The sequence below is a fragment of the Vipera ursinii genome (assembly GCF_947247035.1).
Source record: "Vipera ursinii genome assembly, chromosome: 2".
Lineage (NCBI taxonomy): Eukaryota > Metazoa > Chordata > Lepidosauria > Squamata > Viperidae > Vipera > Vipera ursinii.
In genome coordinates, this window is record NC_139513.1 from 5,415,987 (window position 1) to 5,439,395 (window position 23,409).

Consider the following 23,409-nt stretch of genomic DNA (forward strand, 5'->3'; position numbering starts at 1 on the left):
GTCCTAAGTGTGAAAAATGGTCATAAATCACTTTTTTGCTACTGTTGTAACTGAATGGTCACTAAATGAACAGTTGTAAGTTGAGGACTACCAGTATAACACTGTATGCAGCATATTAGCACATAGGTTTGAGTGGACTTGTGGCAATCATACTTTTAAATCTTTACTAAAATCCTGTAAGGAATTGTTACCATTTCTTGACTGCAGACAACAAGAGATTCGTTTGGTCTCAGCCCAAGAAATTAATCAAATTCAGTGGTCTTTTACATTTAACTAAAAAAAGGGCAGTTGTTTCTAGCATACAATTACACAGAGTGAATTATAAACAGTAAAGACATTCAAATTTGGCTGCATTTGTTGCAAACCAGGGCTGTCAAACTGCCAGCCCGTGGGCCGGACGCTGGCAATGACAAAACAGTCCTGATACATTGCGCAATGCCGCGAGTTTGACATGTCTGTTGTAAACCAACATTTTAAAGTCTTTATTCAATAATGACACCTCAAAGAGCAGCTTTGGATGAAAACTTTTTTCTGAAACATATAATACTGCACAATACTGCTGTCATTAGATCAATCATTAGTAGAGCATACGGAGGCTGCACGTACACTAAGCAAAGCTTTCTGGACGTGTCATTAAGGCTCAGTTACCCAAGAGAAGATAACCAGAATACTTACCTACCTAATTAGGGATGCAACCGTAGAATAGGACTTCTCCTAAAATCCACTCTCATCTCTACAATTTTAAATGTGTTCAGCTCCCGATTGTTCCTACTGTGCCACAGGGCCAGTTGTTCAACCTCCTGTCTATAGTAGTGGCCAAAGTTGTGGAAAACTTTTGCGAGAAGTGTATTTTTGAGGTTTGATGGCTAATAACACCACTTTTTTTTGAGTAGTACCATAAAGCTATATATTAATGGAAAGATAATTTAATTAAGAATGTGATGCAACAAAGTTTGTTCAATTATCTGTACTGTATTCTATGAAAAGTTATAGCGAAATAACCAGAAAAAGGAAGCACACCTTGCTTAGGTTGATATCAGTTAGCTTTCCTTCCTCTGATGGTAGCCAATGAGCACGAGTGTTTAGAGACCCAATCAGGTGTCATCTTGATTTGGCAATGAGCCATCAGATCACAGGATTCAGTTATTGATGTCATGTATTGAAGCTGAGAGGACGACATTTGTCAGTGTGTTATGTGATCGCTATCAAATTTTTTATGTTCATTTAATGAGCTTGTAAAATGTAATAAAATTAAAGTAATGGTGCAAAGAGTTGACTGGTCGCCCAGAAAGCGATGTAAAACAGTATTAAGTGAACAAGGCTACAGTTATAAAGAAATTAGAAGAAAAATTGGTGGAAACTTAACCAAAGGTGGCATTTCTACTGTACACTTTTCCCAAAAGGTTTCCACAATTTTGGCCACTACTGTATATGCAGACTCACCACCAACTCAAATGAGACCAATGACTGTTGTATTATCCACAAACTTCAGTGCTTTAACAGAAGGATCTGTCGAGATGCAGTTATTGGTATAGGGGGGGGGAAAGAAATGTAGAGCACATAGCCCTGTGGGGTGGGGGAAACTGTACTAATTATTCAGGTATTCCATGTGATTTTCCCTAACTTTGCCTGCCTGCTTTCCATCTGTCAGCTTATAATCCACCTACAAGTGTGAACCAGAACAGCTAGGTGACAGTTTAGAGCAGGGGTGTCAAACTGCCGGCCTTTGCAGCCTGTTGCATCATGTGGAGACCGTGCCCACCCCAGCTCCGTCAATGCAAAAAAAGTCACGGTACGTCGCGACACGTGACATGACGCAGTGAGTTTGACACTTATGGTTTAGAGTGAAGAATTTTTGGAATGAAGATATTGAATGCCAACTTCTAGTCTTTAATGACGGCTCAAAGAGCCATAAGATGCTTTGGATAAAATCTTTTCTCTGACAGATACAATATTGCAAAATAGAATGTCAGTAGATCCAATTATTTGTCTGAAATGGAAAAGCAAATCAAATAAAGGACAGACTCAGCTCTAAAAAAAAAAGGATACGTTCACTGAGTGTCACCCCAGGATACAGCAGAATTGAGACCATGGAGAGGACAAATAAGGCATCCCACCAGGCTCAAGGTTGACTCAGCCTTCCATCCTTCCGAGGTAGGTAAAATGAGGACCCAGATTGTTGGGGGCAATAAGCTGACTTTGTAAAAATGCCGCTGGGGGGGGGGCGAAAGCCCTAATAAGCAGGCATATACATAGAATGAAGGCTATTGCTAAGCACATTGATTTGTGCTTTAAATTGTAAGCCGCCCTGAGTCTTCGGAGAAGGGTGGGATATAAATGGGATTAAAATAAAATAAAATAAAGATAAACTGGCTTGAAGGTATCTCCAGGGTATTTATTCACTTATTTCATAATCAATCAATCTACTGCCTGGATCCTGCGCTGGGGCTCCTATGTCCCCCTTTCATTTCCAGAGCTCAATCAAGTCCTCCTCTCCCACTTTTTTCCCCTGTCCCAGGACATCCATATTCCCAAGAGATTCTGGGAAAAGAGACACCCAAGCAAGGAAACACTTTCTATCCCAACCTCGTCCCGTTGATTACAGCCCCACTCCCGAGCCCATCGCGTCCGACCTTCTCACCGGCACAACCCCTCTCATCCCCCTCCGACCAAATACTCCGCCAGCGCAGGACTTGAACCTTCGACGTCACAACGGAAGAGCATGCGCAGAAGAGACACTGGACAGCACTACCTGCGGTAGACAAAAAGAGCCGAGGCTTCTGCTTGTGCCGGGGGCGGGGAAGAGCTCGCTCGTCAAGGGGAAGAAACAACGGTCGCCTGTGGGCTCTTCCCTCTCTAAAAAAGAACTCTACCTCTAGGAGGTCCAACCTCCCAGGAGGCCAAGACGGCGCGTGAAATTTTTTTGGCGGGAACGATTTGCAGCTGCTAATTCTCCGCCTCAGAAGCTCTGAGGAAGCGGAGCCCCCCCCCCTCGAGACCGGGAAAGGGGCGGAGCGAGGGGAGGAGCCCGCTGAGACTGAGAGCGGCCTCAGAGGGAGTTTTACCGGTTCGGTCCGCGCCGAAGCGGGAGGTCGGATGGAGGCTCCGGGGTCTCCGTGGGCGGGAGCAGCAGCGGCCTTACAGGCGGGCAGCGGAGGCGGAGGGGAGTTGGGGGGAAGCGGCGGCGGCCCGAGCGGCCTCCCCGAGGGTCCCGACAGCTCCGAAGCCGAGCGCCGGCTCTTCCGCAGCTGCCGCCCCCGGGAGGTCGAGGGGCCACGGGCGTTCTGCAGCCGCCTGCACCGGCTGTGCCGCGGGTGGCTGCGGCCTGAGCGGAGCGGCAAAGCCGAAATGGTGGACCGGGTGGTGCTGGAGCAGCTGCTGACCCTGCTGCCCCCGGAGCTGGCGGGCTGGCTGCGGGAGTGCGGGGCGGAGAGCTGCGCCCAGGCGGTGGCCCTGGCCGAGGGCTTCCTTCTCGGCCCGCCGCCCTCCTCCGCCCCCCGGGAGCCCCCCGGAGAAGGCCGGCAGGTGAGATGAGTTGACCCGAAGGATGCAAGGGATGGTGTTTTATTTAGCAGCCTCTGTAAGAAATAAGAGACCTTAAGAAGACGTCTCCACTTCTTGGAGCTCTTCATCCTTTGAGGACTGACTTGTTCTTGAGGCAAATGCTTCGTTTTCCTCTGGGTGATTATGCCATGAGAGGAAAGAGAAATTCACTCAGGGCTATAAGAGAGTCCAAGATTTTGAGGGAGGAGGCCAGAACCCCTTCTCCCTCCTTTCTTTCAAGGCATGAATGAGTGGAGGATTTGTTCCATTTCTGCTGATTTTCTTCAAACTACTCATTCTGATTAATGGCATAGCAAATCCTGCCTGCTTCTCTTCTTTAAAAACAGTCACTGGGAACATACATCTAAAGAAAATTACATGGGTATGTTTATATTTGGTTTGGAACAGTCCTTTGTCCCGCAGTAGATAGACAATGGCTAAAATGATGATGATAATGGTACAGTGTAATAGTCTATGTCAGGGGTAGGCAACTTCGGCTCTTTTATGACTCATGGACTTCAACTCCCAGAATTCCTGAGTCAGCTATGCTGACTCAGGAATTCTGGGAGTTGAAGTCCATGAGTTATAAAAGAGCCAAGGTTGCCTACCCGTAGTCTATGTGAATGATGTCGGGAATGATTGAAAAGCCAGACTGAACAATCATTGTGTAAAATGTTTCTCACTCCGTACAAGGAGACTGAGTGTCCCTCTCCCTCACAAAACCACCTCAGTGTTTATCTCAAAGTCTGTCTGAATTTCCAGGTTGGTGGTCTCCACTGCAAGAGGTGTAGGGAAGCCATAACAAAAGGAAAATGACTTCCTTCCCATTCAAGAGATTATTTTTCCTTTTGGAGTTAATTCCATAGAATGAAAGAGAAATTCAATCCTGAGGGCTATAAGAGAGTCTTAAGGCTTTGAGGGAGGAGGCCAGAATCCCTACTGTGCACTGCCTTTCTTTTCTTCAATGCATGAATGAACTGAGGCACTTATTCCATATCAGCTGACATTCTTCAAACTATTCATTCTCATTTATGATATAAGAAATATTATTTTGAAGTCCTGAACTCCTGCTTCTCTTCTTTACAAACAGTCACACATTGGTATAGTTTAAAGGTCTGTGGGAATGATGTTAGGCGAATGATTGAAAAGCCATACTGAACAACCAAGGTATCTTAGTCCCCACAAAGAGACTGGATGTGCATCTTCCTCACAAAACCATCTTGGTGTTCATCTCAAGGTCTGTCCCTAAATTGCCAGGTTGGTGGTCTCTCCACTACAGGAAGCAAAGGGAAGCCAAAAGAAAAGAGAAGATCGATTCCTTCCCACTCAAGAGTTAAAGATTGCTAAATCTAAAGGAAAAGACTCTTAGTAGAAGAGATAGAACAGATATAGGTACATCCACAAAGGAGGAAAGGCCAAAGCTATCAAGAGAAGCAGATAAGATAAAGAAGCAACTCCTGATCAGAATGAAGAGGGGAAAAACAGAGGCAATGAAACATTTCCCAACAATGATAGGCATTTACCCAGAAATAGCCACTTTCAAATTGGAATCCCCGAGTTTTCTTATTTTGACTTGGGTTGGGGAATTGTACAGGTAAGGCAAGTAAATAACAAAGTTACTGTCTTTTGAATGTGGATCATAAACCAGGCTTCTTTTTCAGATGCAGGAGCCATTCACAGGAGAGAACTCAGCAGAGCTCCAGGAAAGAGGAAATCAACACAGTCCTTCTCAAGACTTGCTTTTCAGGAGGTTCCAACCAGGGCTATTTCAACAGTTAACTGTAAGTTTCTTCTGAGAGCAGCAGAGTTCAAGCTCCCACTTTTTATGAGTTGCTTCTACAGTATAGGCCAGGGGTCGGCAACCTTGGCTCTTTTATGACTCGTGGACTTCAACTCCCAGAATTCCTGAGCCAGCACAGCTGGCTCATGAATTCTGGGAGTTGAAGTCCACGAGTCATAAAAGAGCCAAGGTTGCCGACCCCTGGTATAGGCAGATGCTGAATCTATGTGTAGTTGAACACAGTGTCTCCTCCCCGGCCCCAATCAGCCTCATTCATTCAACTTTAAATATCATTTTAGAGACAAAAGACAATTCAGAGTCTGAGAGGCTTGTAATTAGGCAATGTAATTTATTTGTTGAATATTTTGTAATACTTCACAGAAGAATGGAGAAGCCAGTTAACAAACTACCATGAATTAAAATTATTGGTATAGTATCATAACTGCTTCAGAAATATTGTATCTTAAGGACAGATTTCCAATGAAAAAGCCCTAAGATCAACACTAAATGTTGATCAGTAAGACTATTCTTCAAGTGCCTTTGAATTTCCAGGCCCTTCTGAAATAGGCCACGGAAGAAATTCCTACTCACGGTGTCCTCTTTTGTAAACAATATAGAATATCCTCCCCAAATCAGGTGAGCCTCTTGATTCTATTCCTTAAATCGTACTTGCTGAGTGTTTCCAAACCAGCAGGGGTACTCTGTTGCTGTTCAACAACTTGCATGCATTCATGTTTTGTGCACTTGGAGTACTAACTATTAGGGTGAGGGTGACTGGAGGCTTCACAGCCACAAGGACTATGTAGACATCTAGATGTAAATTTGTTCTGTAAGAAAATGCCCATTTGTTTTCTTGCAAAGCTCTGTTTTGTGCAGTGAGAACGTTCTTTTCTGGGATTCTCTGCTAAAGAACATTCTCATTCTAGGGCTGTAATCCTTTTGAGGAGGTCACTGTGGACTTCACAGAGGAGGAGTGGGCATTACTGGATTTCGGCCAGAGAGCCTTGTATATAGAAGTCACACTGGAGGCTTTTAAGAATATTATTACCCTGGGTAAGTCTGTACTCTCTGTGTTCCATTCATTAGGCAAAGAATGGGAGGTAAACAGAGAAGATACCTGCAGTCTAGTTGCTTAAGGTGATCACATTTCCTTAAGGACTTGATAGAAATGCTTACTACAGTTTTGGGAAACACCTCAGATTGTCCAATCAACAGCAAAGTCTTTATGTGGTTCCCAGCTGAAAAATCCTTTGGATATCTAGAATAGACTACTGCAATGCTCTCTACATGGGGCTGCCCTTGAGAACCACTCGGAGGCTTCAGCTGGTGCAGAATGGGGCCGCACGAGTTGTGATGGGGGTCTCCCAATACTCCCATGTAACACCTCTTCTCTGCGAGCTGCATTGGCTTCCACTTGCCCTCCGGGTGAGATTCAAGGTGCTGGTGATGACCTATAAAGCCCTAAATGGCATGGGTCCGGATTACTTACGGGAGCACCTGCTGCCAGCGTCAACTTCCCTTCGTCCTGTGCGCTCCCACAGAGAGGGCTTCCTCAGGGTGCCATTGCCTGGCGGCCCCCAGGGGGAAAGCATTCTCTGTGGGCGCGCCTACCCTCTGGAATCAATTGCCCGTTGAGCTCCGGATGGCTCCCGACCTTCGCTCTTTCCGCCGTGACCTGAAAACCTGGTTGTTTGAACTGGCCGGCCTGGACTAAGGGTTTGGGGTTTATTTTTAACTATTTATTGTTAGGGCTAAATTAATTTAATTTTACTTTTAACTTTTGTATGTTGTATTTTAATTGCCCTGTACACTGCCCTGAGTCCTTCGGAAGAAGGGCGGTATAGAAATTCAGTAAATAATAATAATAATAATAATAATAATAATAATAATAATAATAATAATAATAATAATATCATCAGAATTTCCTAGTTTACAATTTGCATCCAAGACCTCCAAACTGGATTCATAGCTGATGCCGTACCTGGAATGCAGATGGGCCTGTTTTTCAGAGAAGGCTCCCTCCTTAACAGCTGGTTTTTCCCCACATAATTTTATTAAGGATTATCTTAAACAGAGAAAACACATACACCAATGTAACACAAAAGAAAAAAAATGTTTAGAAAATGCAGAAACATCCCGTACCTTTGTTTGTATGTATATGAAAGAAATGTGCCCTTCATCACCATCAAGCATGTTCAACATTTAACTTACCTATTAAAATGCAACCAAAATACCTCTTCATTCCATGTCACCAATATTCTATGAACACATCTCTTAAGTCTTCAGAGCTCCTTACCATTCAGCAAAGATCCAGTAAAAATTAACAAAAATACCCAATAACATATTTAATAATATATTCCCCATTTCCACTTAGTCTTCTCTCACCCATCCCTCTTTTAACAATTAAACTTTGCAAAAAAGGAATTAAAAACTATTAAACGTTACCATTCCCATATAATGTCTTCCTCCCATCATTTAATCCCATCATTTTTTCTATATTCTTTTCATTCCAAATTCTTATCACCCTTCAAGTCTACTGCATTTGTAATTTCCTTAAAGTAACTCAAATAGATCTCTCATATTTCAATTTAAAAGTATCATTCATTTTCATTTATAATTCCGTTGTCACTAGAGAGATTTATTAGTTTTTGTTACTAACTTCTGATTCCAGTAGAGATAAAAGGTTAAAAACCTTCAAAGGCCCATAACTCAAATCTTTAAAGTAGCCATCTTGTGCTCTGATAATCAACCTTCAAGTTTTTGCTTTACAAAACAGATTTTCTAGAGGAAAATGTTCTTTTGTAATTAACTTCATAGATTTTAAATCTTTTTAATAATAATAATAATAAGTTGGAAGGGACCTTGGAGGTCATCTAGTCTAACCCCCTGCTCAGGCAGGAAACCCTATACAATTTCAGACAAATGGCTGTCCAGTCTCTTCTTAAAAACTTCCAGTGTTGGAGCATTCACCGCTTCTGGAGGCAGGTTGTTCCACTGATTTAATTGTTCTGTCAGGAAGTTTCTCCTTAGTTCTAAGTTGCTTCTCTCCTTGACTAGTTTCCATCCATTGCTTCTTGTCCTGCTTTCAGGTGCTTTGGAGAATAGCTTGACTCCCTCTTCTCTGTGGCAGCCTCTGAGATATTGGAACACTGCTATCATGTCACCCCTCACTCTTCTCTTCATTAAACTACACATACCCAATTCCAGCAACCGTTCCCTATATGTTTTAGCCTCCAGTCCAATCATCTTTGTTGCTCTTCTCTGTACCCTTTCTAGAGTCTCGACATCTTTTCTACATCGTGGTGACCAAAACTGGATGCAGTATTCCAGGTGTGGCCTTACCAAAGCATTGTACAGTGGTATTAGTACTTCACTTGATCTTGATTCTATCCCTCTGTTAATGCAGCCTAGCACTGTGTTGGCTTTTTTGGCAGCTGCAGCACACTGCTGGCTCATATTTAAGTGATTGTCTACTAGGACTCCGAGATCCCTCTCACAGTTACTACTATTGAGCAAGGTACCACCTATATTATACCTATGCATTTGATTTTTCCTGCCTAAATGTAAAACCTTACTTTTTTCACCATTGAATTTCATTTTGTTAGATAGCACCCAGTGTTTGAGTCTGTCCAGATCCTCCTGTAATTTAAGCCTATCTTCTGGAGTATTGGCTATTCCTGCCAGCTTGGTGTCATCTTCAAATTTGATGAGTTCCCCATCTATCCCCTCATCCAAATCGTTAATGAAGATATTGAAGAGCACTGGGCCCAAAACAGAGCCCTGGGACACCCCACTACACACTTCCTTCCATGTAGATGCAGTTCCATTGAGGACCACACACTGAGTACGGCCTGCCAGCCTGCTACAAATCCATCTGGTGGTGATGCTGTCTAACCCACATTTTTCTATCTTATCAAGTAGTAGGTTGTGATCTACTTTATCAAATGCCTTACTGAAGTCCAAGTAAATTATATCTACAGCATTCCTCTAGTCCACTAATTTTGTCACTTGGTCAAAGAATGTAATAAGATTTGTCTGGCATGATCTGTTTTTGAGAAACCTATGTTGACTTTTAGTGATGACTTTGTTTGCATCAAGGTGTTTGCTGATTTGTTGTTTATCTTTTCCAGAATCTTCCCAGGTATTGAGGTCAGGCTGATAGGTCTGTAGTTTCCTGGATCTATTTTTTCCCTTTTTTTAATATGGGAACTACATCAGCTCTCTTCCATTCCTCTGGTAGTTCCCCAGTGCTCCAGGATCTTTGAAAAATATACTTCAGTGGTTCTGAGATCACGTCTGCCAGTTCCTTGAGAACCTTGGGGTGTAATCCATCTGGTCCTGGTGATTTGAACTCGTCTAGGCTGGACAGGTGTTCACTTACCATTTTTTTCCTATCTTAACTTGCGTTTCTATTCTGTTTTTTATGGCACTGGTTTTGGTAGGTTGGACTGTTTTTTCCCTTTGTGGAAAGACAGATGCAAAAAATGAGTTAAATAGTTCTGCTTTCTCCCTATTGCTTGTCACCTTCTTTTTCACAAAGCATTTTAAAGCTTTCCAAAAAAGAACTCTAAAATCACTTCTCTGTATATTGCAATAGATTACAAAAAATAAAGCTTTTAAAAAGCTAGAAAACTGATGTTCTTTCTAAAATGAACTGAAGGGAATGCCACCCAGCAACTGAGAAGGCAGCATTTACAGTTCAGAGCATGATGGAACCCACAACTCTTAGCTGATAACAAGCGGCTGCAGAAATTACAGGTTTTGCTGTCAGCTTACAAAAATCAGCAGTATAAAGTACAAATGGGCAATCTCCAGTTGTCTCTTCTAGAAAAATTTTTAGCAGTCCAAGCCTAATATCCACCTGGTAGTTTTGGCAAAATCCCTTAAAGAAAAATGGGGTATTGGGTCTCTTCACCCCATGAGAACCTATCTTCCCCTCTTTCACAGTTCTAAATTCCCATAAAAATTTCTATTTTCTTTCCAAGCAGGTGATGCAATGGAAGAGGAACAGAAGAGGTTAATGCTGCTGCAAACAGCAAACTATGAAGGAGAAGTGATATTTGACTATAAAACGGATCCAAGAAGACAAGAAAGAAGCCACGCAGAAGGTGGAGGGGAAAAGTCCTCCACATCTCAGCATTTCATTTCTCTTACTTTACCTAACACCCTTTATAGGAAACACAAACCACAAATTACTGTAAAATTGGGGGAGGATTCCAGCCTGAGCGAAGAAACTAAAATATGCAGTAAATGTGGAAAGAGCTTTAGCAGCAATGCTAGCCTTAATGGCCATCAAAGGATCCACATAGAAGAGAAACCATACAGTTGCGAGGAATGTGGAAAGGGCTTTTCTTTAATAGGAAAACTTAATTCTCATAAAAGGATTCACACAGGAGAGAAACCATATAAATGCACAGTGTGTGGAAAGACCTTCTGTAGCAATGCTAGCCTTAATGGCCATCAAAGGATACATATAGCTGGGAAATCTTATAGTTGCATGGAATGTGGAAAGGACTTTGCTTTAATAGAAAAACTTATTGCTCACGAAAGGATTCACACAGGAGAGAAACCAAATAAATGTATGATATGTGGAAAGAACTTCCATTTCAGGCATAGTCTTATCCGTCATGAGAGGATCCACAGCAGGGAGAAAAAATATAGATGCAACAAGTGTGGAAAGAGATACTTTGAGAACAGAGCCCTTATCATCCATGAAAGGATCCACACAGGGGAGAAACCTTATAAATGCCTGGAATGTGGAAAGAGCTTTATTGACAACAAATATCTTATTCGTCACCAAAGGATCCACACGGGGGATAAGCCCTATCAATGTCTGGAATGTGGAAAGAGCTTTAGTCAGACAGGACATCTCAGTTCTCATAAAAGAATCCACACGGGGGAGAGGCCCTACAAATGTTTGCAGTGTGCAAAGAGCTTCCGTTTTAAAAGTTCTCTTAATCGCCATGAGAGGATCCACACAGGGGAGAAAAAATACAGCTGCAGAGTGTGTGGACGGGGATTTTTTGAGAACAGAGCTCTTATTATCCATCAAAGGATCCACACAGGGGAGAGACCTTATAAATGCTTGGAGTGTGGAAAGAGCTTTATTGAAAAAGGAAAACTTAATTTTCATAAAAGAATCCACTCAAGGGAGATACTGTATAATTGCATCAAGTATGGAAAGCAGAAAGAAAATCTTACTCATGAAAGAATCCATGCAGGAGAGAAACCATATAAATGCAGAGAATGTGGAAAGAGCTTCTATAGCAAGGCTGGTCTTTATGGCCATCAAAGGATCCACATAGCTGTGAAACCATATAGTTGTGTGGAATGTGGAAAGGGCTTTGCTTTAATAGGAAAACTTAATTCTCATGAAAGGATCCACACGGGGGAGAAACCATATAATTGCACAATGTGTGGAAAGAACTTTCATTTTAGGGGTAGTCTTACTGTCCATCAAAGAATCCATACAGGGGAGAGACCGTACGAATGCCCAGAGTGTGGAAAGAGCTTTTTCGAAAACAAACTTCTTATTCGTCACCAAAGGATCCACACTGGGGAGAAACCATATAAATGCCTGGAGTGTGGAAAGAACTTTACTCAGAAAGGACATCTTAATTCCCATAAGAGAATTCACACAGGGGAGAGACCTTATAAATGCACAGTGTGTGGAAAGAACTTCCGTTTCAAAAGTTCTCTTAATCGCCATTACAGGATCCACATGGGAGAAAAAACATACCTGCAGGGAGTGTGGAAAGAGATTCATCGAGAACAAAGCCCTTACTATCCATCTGCTGAGCTTGTAAGCTGCCCTGAGTCTTCGGAAAAGGGCGGGATATAAATGGAATTAAAATAAATAAATAAATAAATAAATAAATAAATAAATAAATAAATAAATAAATCTAAGGATCTACAGGAAATAAACTTCATAAATGCCTGGAGTGTGGAAATAGGTTTCTTCAGGCCAACTTAATTCTCATAAAAGAATCCATATTCTGGGGAGACCAGATACAGCTACTCCTTGACTTACAACCAAAGTTGTAACAAAGTTACAATGAAAAAATGAAATGAAAAAAGTGACAGGCCAATTTTCACACTCGTGACCGTTGCAAAATCCCAATGACCATGTCATCAAAATTTGGGTACTTGGCCACTGGTATCATCTACAGGTAGTCCTCAATTCACAACAGTTCATTTAGTGACTGTTCAGTTACAGTTGCACTGAAAAATGTGATTTTTATGACCATTTTTCAGTTAAACTTCACAGCATCCCCATGATGTGATCAAAATTCAGATCTGTGCAACTGCTTCATATTTATGACTATTGCTCTGACCCAAGGTCAGTCATGTGATCCTCTTTTGTAACCTGATAAGCAAAGTCAATGGGGAAGCCAGATAACCAGGTTACTAACTTGCCAACTACCATGATTTACTTAACGGTGGCAAGAAAGATAAAATGGGGCAAAACTCACTTAACAAATGTCTCTGCAGAAACTTTGACTCGATTGTCATAAGGATTATCTGTATTTATGATACTTGACATCCAGGGTTATGCGATTTCCATTTGTAAACTTCCAACAAGCAGTTAATGTGGGAAGACCAATTCACTTAACCCTACCTATGGTTGTTAGTTGGACAACCATACTTAAGAACTTCAGTGATTTAATGAACAACTGTGGCATAAAAGGTTGCAGACTGGGAGAAGACAGACATTAACTGTCTTACTTAGCAACAGAATCATCAGGCTGAATTGTGGTTATAAGTTGAGAACTACCTATATTACTGTCCTTTTTGAATATCAAAAGACTTGATTCCATTAACTGATTTTGTTGGTGGAAGTGGGGGGAGGGGGCTTTTTCTCATGAGGTTTTTTTTTCTCTTTCCTGAAATCTCACTAATCAAAAGCAGAGCTTCTAGCTAAATCCAAGTGTGATTTTCAGCCAGGATATATGGGATTTCCTCTCTTCTCTGTGCTTTATGTATCGATTGATGCATAAATCACAATATTGCATTTGATTTCACTATTATGTAGGAATGCTCCTATGTGCCAATGTTTTCTAAGGACATCAATTGCCCAGAGATCCAAGTGTTGTTTCTGCTGCACTTGTTTTAATTCAGAAAATTAGAAAGCATTTTGAGAGGTTAAAATGGAGACCTGAACAGGGCAAATAGCCAAATGACAGTAATCATGCTGTAAAGAATGTTGCCTGTGCCTTGATATGCAGGTATCCTCAACTTAACAACCAGACGTGAGCTCAAAATTTATGTTGCTAAGTGAGAAATTTCTTAAGTGAGTTTTGCCCCATTTTATGACTTTTCCTGCCACTTTTGCTAAGCGAATCACTGCAGTTGTTAAATTAGTAGAACTGCTTTTAGTGAATCTGGCTTCCCTGTTGAATTGGCTTGTCAGAAGGTTGCAAAGGTGATCACATGACCCCCAAGATGTTGTAACAGTCGCAAGTGGGAAAAATGGTCATAAGTCACTTTCGCTGCTGCTTAGTGTTGAATGGTCACTAAATGAACTGTTGTAAGTCGAAGACTACCATTATAACACTGTATGCAGCAGATTAGCTTATAGGTTGTAGTGGGCTCATGGCACTTATAGTTTTAAATCTTTACTAAAGTCCTGATAAGGAATTTGTCCTAATTCTTGGTCGCAGGCAACAGAGATACATCTGGTCTCGGCACAAGAAATCAACCAAATTCAATGCTCTTGTCAGTATAACTAAAAAACAAGGAGGGCTGTTATTTCTAGCATGAGTGAATTATAAACAATAAAGAATTTTTTTGCTGGCATTTGTTGTAAATCTAAGTTTTTAAAACCTCAAAGATTCATAACTTGCTTTAGATGAAATCTTTTCTCTGAAAGATATAACATTGCAAAATAGGCTGTCATTTGCACGTACATTAAGCAAAACTTTCTGGATGTGTCATGAAGGCTCAGTTTACACGAGAAGATAGCTAAAGTAGTTGTCTTCCTTACTAGCAATGGAATACCTTCAAGAAACAATACTTGCCATTAGTATTATTCCTTTATGTTATTCTGCCACACAAAGCTGCTCCTATTTTTTTAAAATCTGCTCTACAACAGACACAAAATATAACTACTTATAACTACTGTGGAAAATATTTGACATTCCTGTGCCTATATACATTTATATCTTTTTTCCAGTTCTATTTTCCTGCACTTTTAGTTCTGTCTGTTAAAGTATTCTTATTTTTCCTTTTTCCCCCCTCTGTCTCAATGTATTGAGATAGCTGGAATTGGACAGTTCCAGAAAAGAACTTACACCATTAACTACTCAGAACATGAGAAACAGAACTGATACTGCTTTCATACCCAAGGGGTATTATCTTCCACCTCATGATTTCTAGAATGCTGGTGAAGAATGAAGGGATATGAGATCTTCCCCATAATGGCAACCCCTTTGTGAGCAGTGCCGTGACAATTATTCCTCACCACTGAAGGATGCAAGGGAAGAAATTCTTCAATGTTAAAAAGTCTTGGCGCTTTATTAATCAACATTTTTATCTGTAATCCCCTTGCCAGTCCCTTCCCTGATTTTTTTCTCCCCTTATCTGAATCCATCATCATGGCTAGCAGTACTGAGTCTGCAATTTAAAGACAGCTGGGAGGCAAACCCAGCCCAAGTATTGTCTCATTTTTGTTTCTGTACAGTGAACCTGATGGAACTCTTCAGGAATCAGCTTGCCACAAAACAACCAAACCGAAAAGGTGAAGATAAAAAAATAAGATTTGGATAGAATAGAAATAGAAAAACTAAAGCTAGGGCAGATTCGGCTGGGGGGGGGAGAAGGATGCCTTCACTGAGCTTCAGCACAGGAATAGAAAGATTTCATCCAAAGCAGTTCGTGGCAATTAAGACAAGAAGGGCAAATAAACTGGCCTGAAGTATTTACTTGCTTATTTAATAATAAAAGAATAAATTTACAGGCTGGATGCTTGCCTTGGGACTGCTCTGCCCATCTCTCATTTCCAGAGCTCCATCAAGTCTTTCCAAAGAGCACATCCACATTTTTAAGATATTCAGGAAAACAGCTTTTATCCCAAGGTCGCCTTTATTCCAGCTCACGCAGTGCCGGCCATACCCAACCTCCTCCATCTCACTTCTCTCCCTCCCTCCCTTCAAAAATACTTCACCAACGCTGGAGTTTGAGTCTTCGACGTCACAACGGAAGCGAGCATGCGCAGAAGATTCTTGAAAGTGCGGCCTGCAGGGGGAGGGGAAGCTCTCGTTAACCAGCGATCGCGTACAACGTCGTCTCTCTAGGAAGCAGCGCTCTGTGGCCCAGGCTCTGTGAGGCCTGGATGGCGCGAGAAATTTTGGCGGGAACAGTTGCCAGCTTCTCTGCTGAGGTGCAGAAACCGCAAAGGAAGTGGGGTGGCCCTTGTCCCCTTCTGGAAACCGGGAAAGGAGTGGCTAGTCTGCCTTAGACTGAAAGCGGCCTCGGAGGGTGTTAACCCCGTTCAGGCTGCGCCGAAGTGGGAGACCGAATGGCGACTACGGGGGCGGGAACAGCAGTAGCCCCGGCGACCCTTCAGACGGGGAGCGGCGGCGGCGGCGAGTCCGGGGGAAGCGGCACCGGGCCGAGAGGCCTCCCCGAGGGGCCCCGCGACTCCGAGGCCGAGCGGCGGCGCTTCCGCAGCTGCCGCCCCCGGGAAGACGAGGGGCCCCGAGCGCTCTGCAGCCGCCTGCACCGGCTGTGCCGCGGGTGGCTGCGGCCGGAGCGGAGCGGCAAAGCCGAGATGCTGGACCGGGTGGTGCTGGAGCAGCTGCTGGCCCTGCTGCCCCCGGAGCTGGCGGGCTGGCTGCGGGAGTGCGGGGCGGAGAGCTGCGCCCAGGCGGTGGCCCTGGCCGAGGGCTTCCTGCTCGGCCCGCCTTCCGACTCCGCCCCTCGGGAGCCCCCCGGAGAGGGCCGGCAGGTGAGAGAATTTCATCCTGGGGGTGTGTGGATAAAGTATATCTTAGAAGAGTCTGTAAGAAATCAGAAGGATTAAGAACACGTCTGCCCGGGCTTTTCTGAAACTCTGAAATATTTTGTCAATTTATTCTTGAGGCAAATGCTTCTTTTTCCTCTTGGAGATAATTCCATGGGAAGAAGGAGAAATTCACCCCCAGTGCTATAAGAGAGTCCAAAATTTTCAGGATGGCTGCCAGAATTCCTTCAGTGCCCTACCCTTTCTCTTTTATGTAATGGGTGAATGAACTGAGGCACTTGTTCCATTTCAGCTGACATTCTTCAATCTCTTCATTTTCATTAATGATATATAGTAAATCTTATTTTGAAATCCTGGATTCCTGCTTCTCTTCTTTATAGACAGACACTGGGAACGTATATACATCTAGAGAACATATGTTGGTATGGGGTAATTATCTGCGAGAATGACTTTAGGAGAACAGGTGAAAAGCCACACTGGATAACTATCTTCTAAACTATATCGGTCGGGTCGCCACAAGGAGACTGGATGTGCATCCTCCTCACAAAACTATCTCAGTGTTCATCCCAAGCTGTACCCCTGAACTGCCAAGTTGGTGGTCTCCCCTCTGCAAGAGGTATAGGGGAAGCCAAAAGAAAAGGAAAAGATCCATCCACTCAAGAGATAAGGTTTCTAAACCTAAAGGGAAAGACTCATGGAGGAAGAGAGAGAACAGGCATAGGTACTTTTGGAGGAAAGGCCAAAGGAGACAAGACAACTGATCAGAATGATAAGAAATAAAGATAGGCAATGAATTATGTCACAAAAATGGCAGGCATTTACTCAAAAGTAGCAGCCACTTTCAAATCAGAATCCCTCACTTTGACTTGGGGAATTGCAAAGGTAAGGCAAATTAACATGATTACAGTCCAATGAATGTGGATCATAAATGAGACTTCTGTTTCAAATGCAGGAGCTGTTCAGAGGCGAGATTTCAGCAGAGCTCCATGAAAGAGGAAATGAATGCCATCCTTCTCAAGGGCTCCTTTTCCGGAGAATCCCACTTGGACCACTACAGCAGGTAACTAGCTTATTTTAAGAGCAGCAGAGTTCAACTTCCTTCTGTTCGTCTGCTGTTTCTACAGCAGTGGCTCCCAATCTTTTGGGCACCAGGGATTGATTCCATGGAAATTCCATGATTTTTCCATGGACCGGAGGGTGTGCAGTTTTGCGTGCTGTGCATACCATGGATGGTGCTTCACTTATTTGTGTGGCTCAGTTGTGGCATGCTGTGGACTGGTATAGGTAAGTGCAGAATCTCTATGTAGTTGAGCAGTGTCACCTCTCCCTCCCCATGCAGGACGAGTCACATTCAATTTTAAAGATAACTTAGGTAATGTAATTTAATATTTTGTAATACTTCACAGAGGAGTGGAGAAACTAGTTAAAAACCATAGTTGCAGGAATTGAAATTATTAGAATAGTGTAGTAACTTTGAGAAATATTGTGTCTTAAAGACAGATTTCCCATGAAAAAGCCACATCAGTAAGATCTTTCTTAAAGTGCCATTTTATTTCCACGCCTTTTGAAATATAGGCTATAGAAGAAATTCCTGGTGGCTGTGTCCTGTTTTATAAAGTAGGGGTCCCCAACCCCTGGGATATGGCCCTCTGCCAAGTTGCAGCCCATTTGGAACAGGGCCATGGAAGTGGTGGGAGAAGGGGGTGTGTGCATGTGTGAAGCTGCATTTGTGATAGCTGCAAATGCAAAACCATCCCTTCTCCCCTCTGCTGGTCCGCCAACCTGGAAAGATTGAAGACTACTGTTGTAAAGAATTTCTTCCTGAAGTGGGGTGAGCCTCTGGATTCTATTCCCCAAATCCTACTTGCTGAGGTTTTCCAAACCACCAGGAGCTCCCCAAGGAGTGCTGTTACCATTCAACAACTTGAATGCAGTCATGTTTTATGCACTTCAGAGCACCAGCTATTCAGGGCAAGGGTGACTGGCGGCTTCACAGCTAGAAGGACCATTTGGACATCCAGACGTAAATTTGTCCTGCAAGAAAATGCACATTTGATTTCTTGCAAAGCTCTGCTTTTTGCAGTAAGAGGGAAAACGTGTTTCTGGCACTGTCTGCTATACAACATTCTCATTCTAGGGCTCTGATCCCTTTGAGGAGGTCACTGTGAACTTCACAGAGGAGGAGTGGGCACTGCTGGATTCCGGCCAGAGAGCCTTGTGCAATGAAGTCACGCTGGAGGCTTTTAGAAATATAGCAGCCCTGGGTAAGGTTTCACTTTGCTCTGGGTTCAATTCATTGGGGAAGGAGGGTTTTTTGAGTGGCAGATAAACAGGGAAGATATCTGCAGTTAAGCTGGTTTAGGTGAACACCTCTCTTTAAAGCCTTGCTCACCATAGATTAGGGAAATGCCCCAGATTGTCCAATCAGTCGTGAAGTCTTAATCTGGTTCCCAGTTGAAAAATCCCCTGGATTGCATCAGAATTACCTAGTTAACAATTTGCATCCAACACCTCTAGGCTGGATTCATGTATGATGCCATACCTGGAATGCAGATTGGCATGTTTTTAAGAGGAGAAGATCCCCCTCCTAAATAGCTGTTTTTTAATAAATAATTTTATTAAGGATTATCTTAAACAGATAAAACACACAAATGTAATACTAAAAAGAAAAAATATTTGGAAGCATCCCCATACCTATGTTTGCATGTATATGAAGGAAATTTTCCCCTTCATCTCCAACAAGTAAGTTCAACATTAACAACTCATCTGTCTTTTAAAATAAAACCAAAATAGTTCATCATTCTATATGTCACCCAGTATTCTGTAAGTGCATCTCTAAATTTTCAGCTCTTCTTACTACTCAGCAAAGATCCAGTAAAAATTAATATTTTTATTTATTTTATTTTATTTTATTTTAATTCCATTTATATCCCGCCCTTCTCTGAAGACTCAGGGCGGCTTACAAGCTTAGCAGTAGCCTTCATTCTATGTATATGCTTGCTTATTAGGGCTTTCACACACACACACACCCCAAGCGGCATTATTACAAAGTCAGCTTAATTGCCCCCAACAATCTGGGTCCTCATTTTACCTACCTCAGAAGGATGGAAGGCTGAGTCAACCTTGAGCCTGGTGGGATGCGAACCTGCACTAATTGCAGGCAGCTGGTGTTACTGGTGTTAATAAAAGTACCTAATAACCTAAGTAGTTAATAACATAGTCCCATTTCAACTTAGTCTACTTTCACCCATCCCTCTTTTAACAAACTGAAAAAAAACCTATTAAACATTACTAAGCCTCATATAATTTCTTGTTTCAATATAAACTAATCCATCTACCCATTGTTGTTGGTTGCGAAGTTGTGTGTGACCCATCGTGACCCCATGGACAACGTTCCTCCACCATCTTCTCGAGTCATTTAAGCTCACGCCTACTGCTTCAGTGACTCCATCCAGCCACCTCATTCTCTGTCGTCGCATTAGGCATTTATAAAAAAAACACTAACCAATCCAGATAACTATTTAGCATCACCAGAAATTACTTCATTACTTCACTCTAATCAGCAAAACTCAATTTTATCTTTATATTTTTCCTTCCCAGCAATATTTTTTCCATTTTTTCCAACAATATATTACTTCCCAACAATCCTTAAAGAGCCTTGGTGGAGCAGTGGGCTAATGCCTCCTTAAGTAACACCAGCTGCCTGCAATTAGTGCAGGTTCGCATCCCACCAGGCTCAAGGTTGACTCAGCCTTCCATCCTTCGGAGGTAGGTAAAATGAGGACCCAGATTGTTGGGGGCAATTAAGCTGACTTTGTAATAATGCCGCTTGGGGGTGTGTGTGAAAGCCCTAATAAGCAGGCATATACATAGAATGAAGGCTACTGCTAAGCTTGTAAGCCGCCCTGAGTCTTCGGAGAAGGGAGGGATATAAATGGAATTAAAATAAAAATAAAAAATAAATAAAAATAAATCCCATAAATATTTTTTCTTATATCTTTTTCTTTTCTGTCCAAATTTTTATCCTTCAAGTGGACTTGTAATTGAAAACAGTATCCCATTGAAGCCTTGTCAGTTGTCTCCAGAGGGATTTGTTAGTTCTCAGTAGTAACCTCTGCTTCCATTAAAGAGATAAAAAGATCAAAAACTTCAAAGGCCCATAAATCAAACATTTCCTTTAAAGTAGCCCTCTTGAGCCCTAGTAATCAGCCTTCAAGGTTTTGCTTTACAATTCATACCTAAACAAGACAGATTTTTCCATAAAAGATGCTCTTTCTAATTAACTTCATAAACTTTAAATCAGATTCATATGGCATTTAAAAGCTTTCCAAAAACAACTATATATTATATATTGCAATAGATTACAAAAAATAAAGACTTTAGAAAGCCAGAAAACCATGATATTCTCTCTAAAATGGACTCAGATTGCCACCAAGCAACTGATAAGCCAGCATTTTACATTTCAGAGCATGATGCAACCCACAACTTTTAGCTGATCACAAGCGGCTCCATAAGGATAGGTTTTGCTGTCAGCTTACAAAAATCGGCAGTGTAAAGTTCATACGGACAATCTCCAATTCTCTTCTAGAAATACTTTTGGCAGTTGAACCTTGACATCCACCTGCCAATTTCGGTGAAATGACCCTACAGGAAAAAGCAGGGTTTGGTTCTCCTTACCCAACAAGAACTTATCTCCCCCTCCCTCACAGTTCTAAATTCCAACAGGGATTTCTGTTTTCTTCTTTCCAAGCAGGTGATGCAATGGAGGAGAAGCAGGAGGGGTTAATGCTGCTGCATACAGCAAACTATGAAGGAGAAATGACATCTGACCATCAAGGGAATCCAAAAAGACAAGAGAGAATTCACTCAGAAGGTGGAGGAAAAAGGTCCTCCACATCTCATCATTCCTTTTCTCTTACTTTACCTAAGAATCTTTATAGGAAACATAAACCAAACACCATTGTAATATTAGGAAATGATTCCAGTCTGAGCAGAGAGACTAAAACATGCATAAAGTATAGAAATAACTTAAGTAGCAAGGCTACTTTTAATGGCTATCCAAGAATCCACATAAATGAAAAACGATATAATTGTGAGGAATATGAAAGTGGTTTTGATTTAATAGGAAAACGTAAGTCTGATGAAAGGATCCAGACATGGGAGAAACCATATAACTGTATAGAGTGTGGAAAGAGCTTCCATTTCAGGAGTAGGCTTACTTACCATGAGAGGAGGCACAGTGGGGAAAAAAACCACAGCTGCCAGGAGTGTGGAAAGAGATTCTTTGAGAAGGGAGCCCTTGCTGTCCATCAAAGGATCCACACAGGGGAGAGACCGTATAAATGCCTGGAGTGTGGAAAGAGCTTTTTTAACAACAGAGTTCTTACTCGTCACCAAATAATCCACACAGGGGAGAGACCATATAAATGCCTGGAGTGTGGAAAGAGCTTCACTCGGAAAGCACATCTTAATTCTCATAAAGGAATCCACACAGGGGAGAGACCCTATGAATGCACAGTGTGTGGAAAGAGCTTCCATTTCAAAAGTTCTCTTAATTGCCATGGGAGGATCCACAGAGGGGAGAAAAAACATAGTTGCAGAGTGTGTGGAAGAAGATTCTTTAACAAGAGTGCCCTTAATATCCATGAAAAAATCCACACAGGGGAGAGACCCTATAAATGCCTGGAGTGTGGGAAGCAGTTTACTCAGAAAGGAAATCTTAGTCATCATGAAAGAATCCACACAGGAGAGAAACCATATAAATGTGCAGTGTGTGGAAAAGGCTTTTGTAGCAAACCTAGTCTTCATGGTCATCAAAGGATCCACATAGCTGAGAAACCATGTGGTTGTGAGGAATATGGAAAGGGGTATGCTTTAATAGAAGAATTAAATTCTCATAAAAGAACTCACACAGGAGAGAAACCATATAAATGTACAGAGTGTGGAAAGAGCTTCCATTTCAGGCGTAGTCTTACTCGTCATGAGAGGATCCACAAAAGAGAGAAAAAATACAATTGCAATCATTGTGGAAAGAGCTTTTTTTTTAAGAGAGACCTTAACGTCCATCAAAGGATCCACACAGGAGAGAGAATGTATAAATGCATAGTGTGTGAAAAGAGCTTCATTAGAAATACTCATCTGACTCGTCACCAAAGGATCCACACAGGGGAGAGACCATATAAATGCTTGGAGTGTGGAAAGTGCTTTATTGAGAAAGGACATCTTAATTGTCATATAAGAATTCACACTGGGGAGAAACTGTACAAATGCTTGGAGTGTGGAAAGGACTTTATTCAGAAAGGGAATCTTAATTCTCATAAACGAATCCACACAGAGGAGAAACCGTATAAATATACGGTTTGTGGAAAATAGTTTGCTCATGAAGAAAATCTTACTGTGAAAGAATCCACACAGGAGAGAAAGCATATAAATGCATAGTGGGTGAAAAGCGCAATCTTTTCCCAAGTTCTCTTAATTGTCATGAGAGGATCCACATGGGAGAAACAACCTTGCTGCAGGAAGTGTAGAAAGAGATTCATTGACAAGGGAGCCAATTATCTTTCAAAGAATCCACAATGGATAAAACGTATATAGGTCAGGAGTATGGAAATAGGTTTACTCACTGACAACTTAATTCTCAAAAGAATCCATATTGGGGAGACACCATGTACAGCTAGTCTGTAACTTACAATGGTTCATTTAGTGTCTTTCAAAAAATACAGGAAAATGAAACAAGTAATTTAGCACAGTTTCCACACTTGTGACTGTTGCAGCATCCCCATAATCACGTGATCATAATTCAGGTACTTGGCAACTGGCATGTTTCCGGCATACAGTATATCCCAATATTCTGTTTTAGGACCAGTACTCTTCAATATCTTCTTAAACCATCTAGATGAGGAAATATAAGAGGAAACTCATCAGATGTGTCGATGACCTTAAGCTGGCAGGAATAGCCAACAATCCAGAAGATAGGTTCAAAATCTAATAGGATTTGGACAGACAGGAATGTTGGATCCTACCTAACACAATGAAATTCAGTGTGGATAAAGGAAAGATTCTACATTTGGGCAACAAAAAGCAACTATACATGTACAGACTGCCAAACCTGGCTCAATGCCAGCAA

The 23,409-nt window shown here is 42.0% G+C and overlaps 2 protein-coding genes across 3 annotated transcripts; both read left to right on the forward strand.

Moving 5' to 3' along the window:
• Nucleotides 1–1,811: 1,811 nt before the first annotated feature.
• LOC310634720 (zinc finger protein 213-like) lies at nucleotides 1,812–12,129 on the forward strand (the record flags this gene model as incomplete). The annotated part of the gene is made up of 6 exons (XM_083353254.1): nucleotides 1,812–1,819; nucleotides 2,964–3,525; nucleotides 5,205–5,324; nucleotides 6,250–6,376; nucleotides 10,312–10,569; nucleotides 12,038–12,129. The coding sequence occupies 6 exons, from the start codon at nucleotides 1,812–1,814 to the stop codon at nucleotides 12,127–12,129; spliced, it is 1,167 nt and encodes a 388-aa protein (XP_083209380.1).
• Nucleotides 12,130–15,615: 3,486 nt separating this feature from the next.
• On the forward strand, nucleotides 15,616–22,690 carry LOC310635889 (uncharacterized protein). Of its 2 annotated transcripts, none has more exons than XM_083355248.1 (4): nucleotides 15,616–16,268; nucleotides 17,236–17,343; nucleotides 18,421–18,547; nucleotides 21,034–22,690. In XM_083355248.1, exons 1-4 carry the CDS (start codon nucleotides 15,840–15,842, stop codon nucleotides 22,653–22,655), a joined length of 2,286 nt encoding a protein of 761 aa, XP_083211374.1. In that variant the 5' UTR covers nucleotides 15,616–15,839; the 3' UTR covers nucleotides 22,656–22,690. The 2 variants fall into 2 exon arrangements, with proteins under 2 accessions (XP_083211374.1, XP_083211375.1); XM_083355249.1 differs by having other exon boundaries at nucleotides 21,037–22,690.
• Nucleotides 22,691–23,409: the final 719 nt, after the last annotated feature.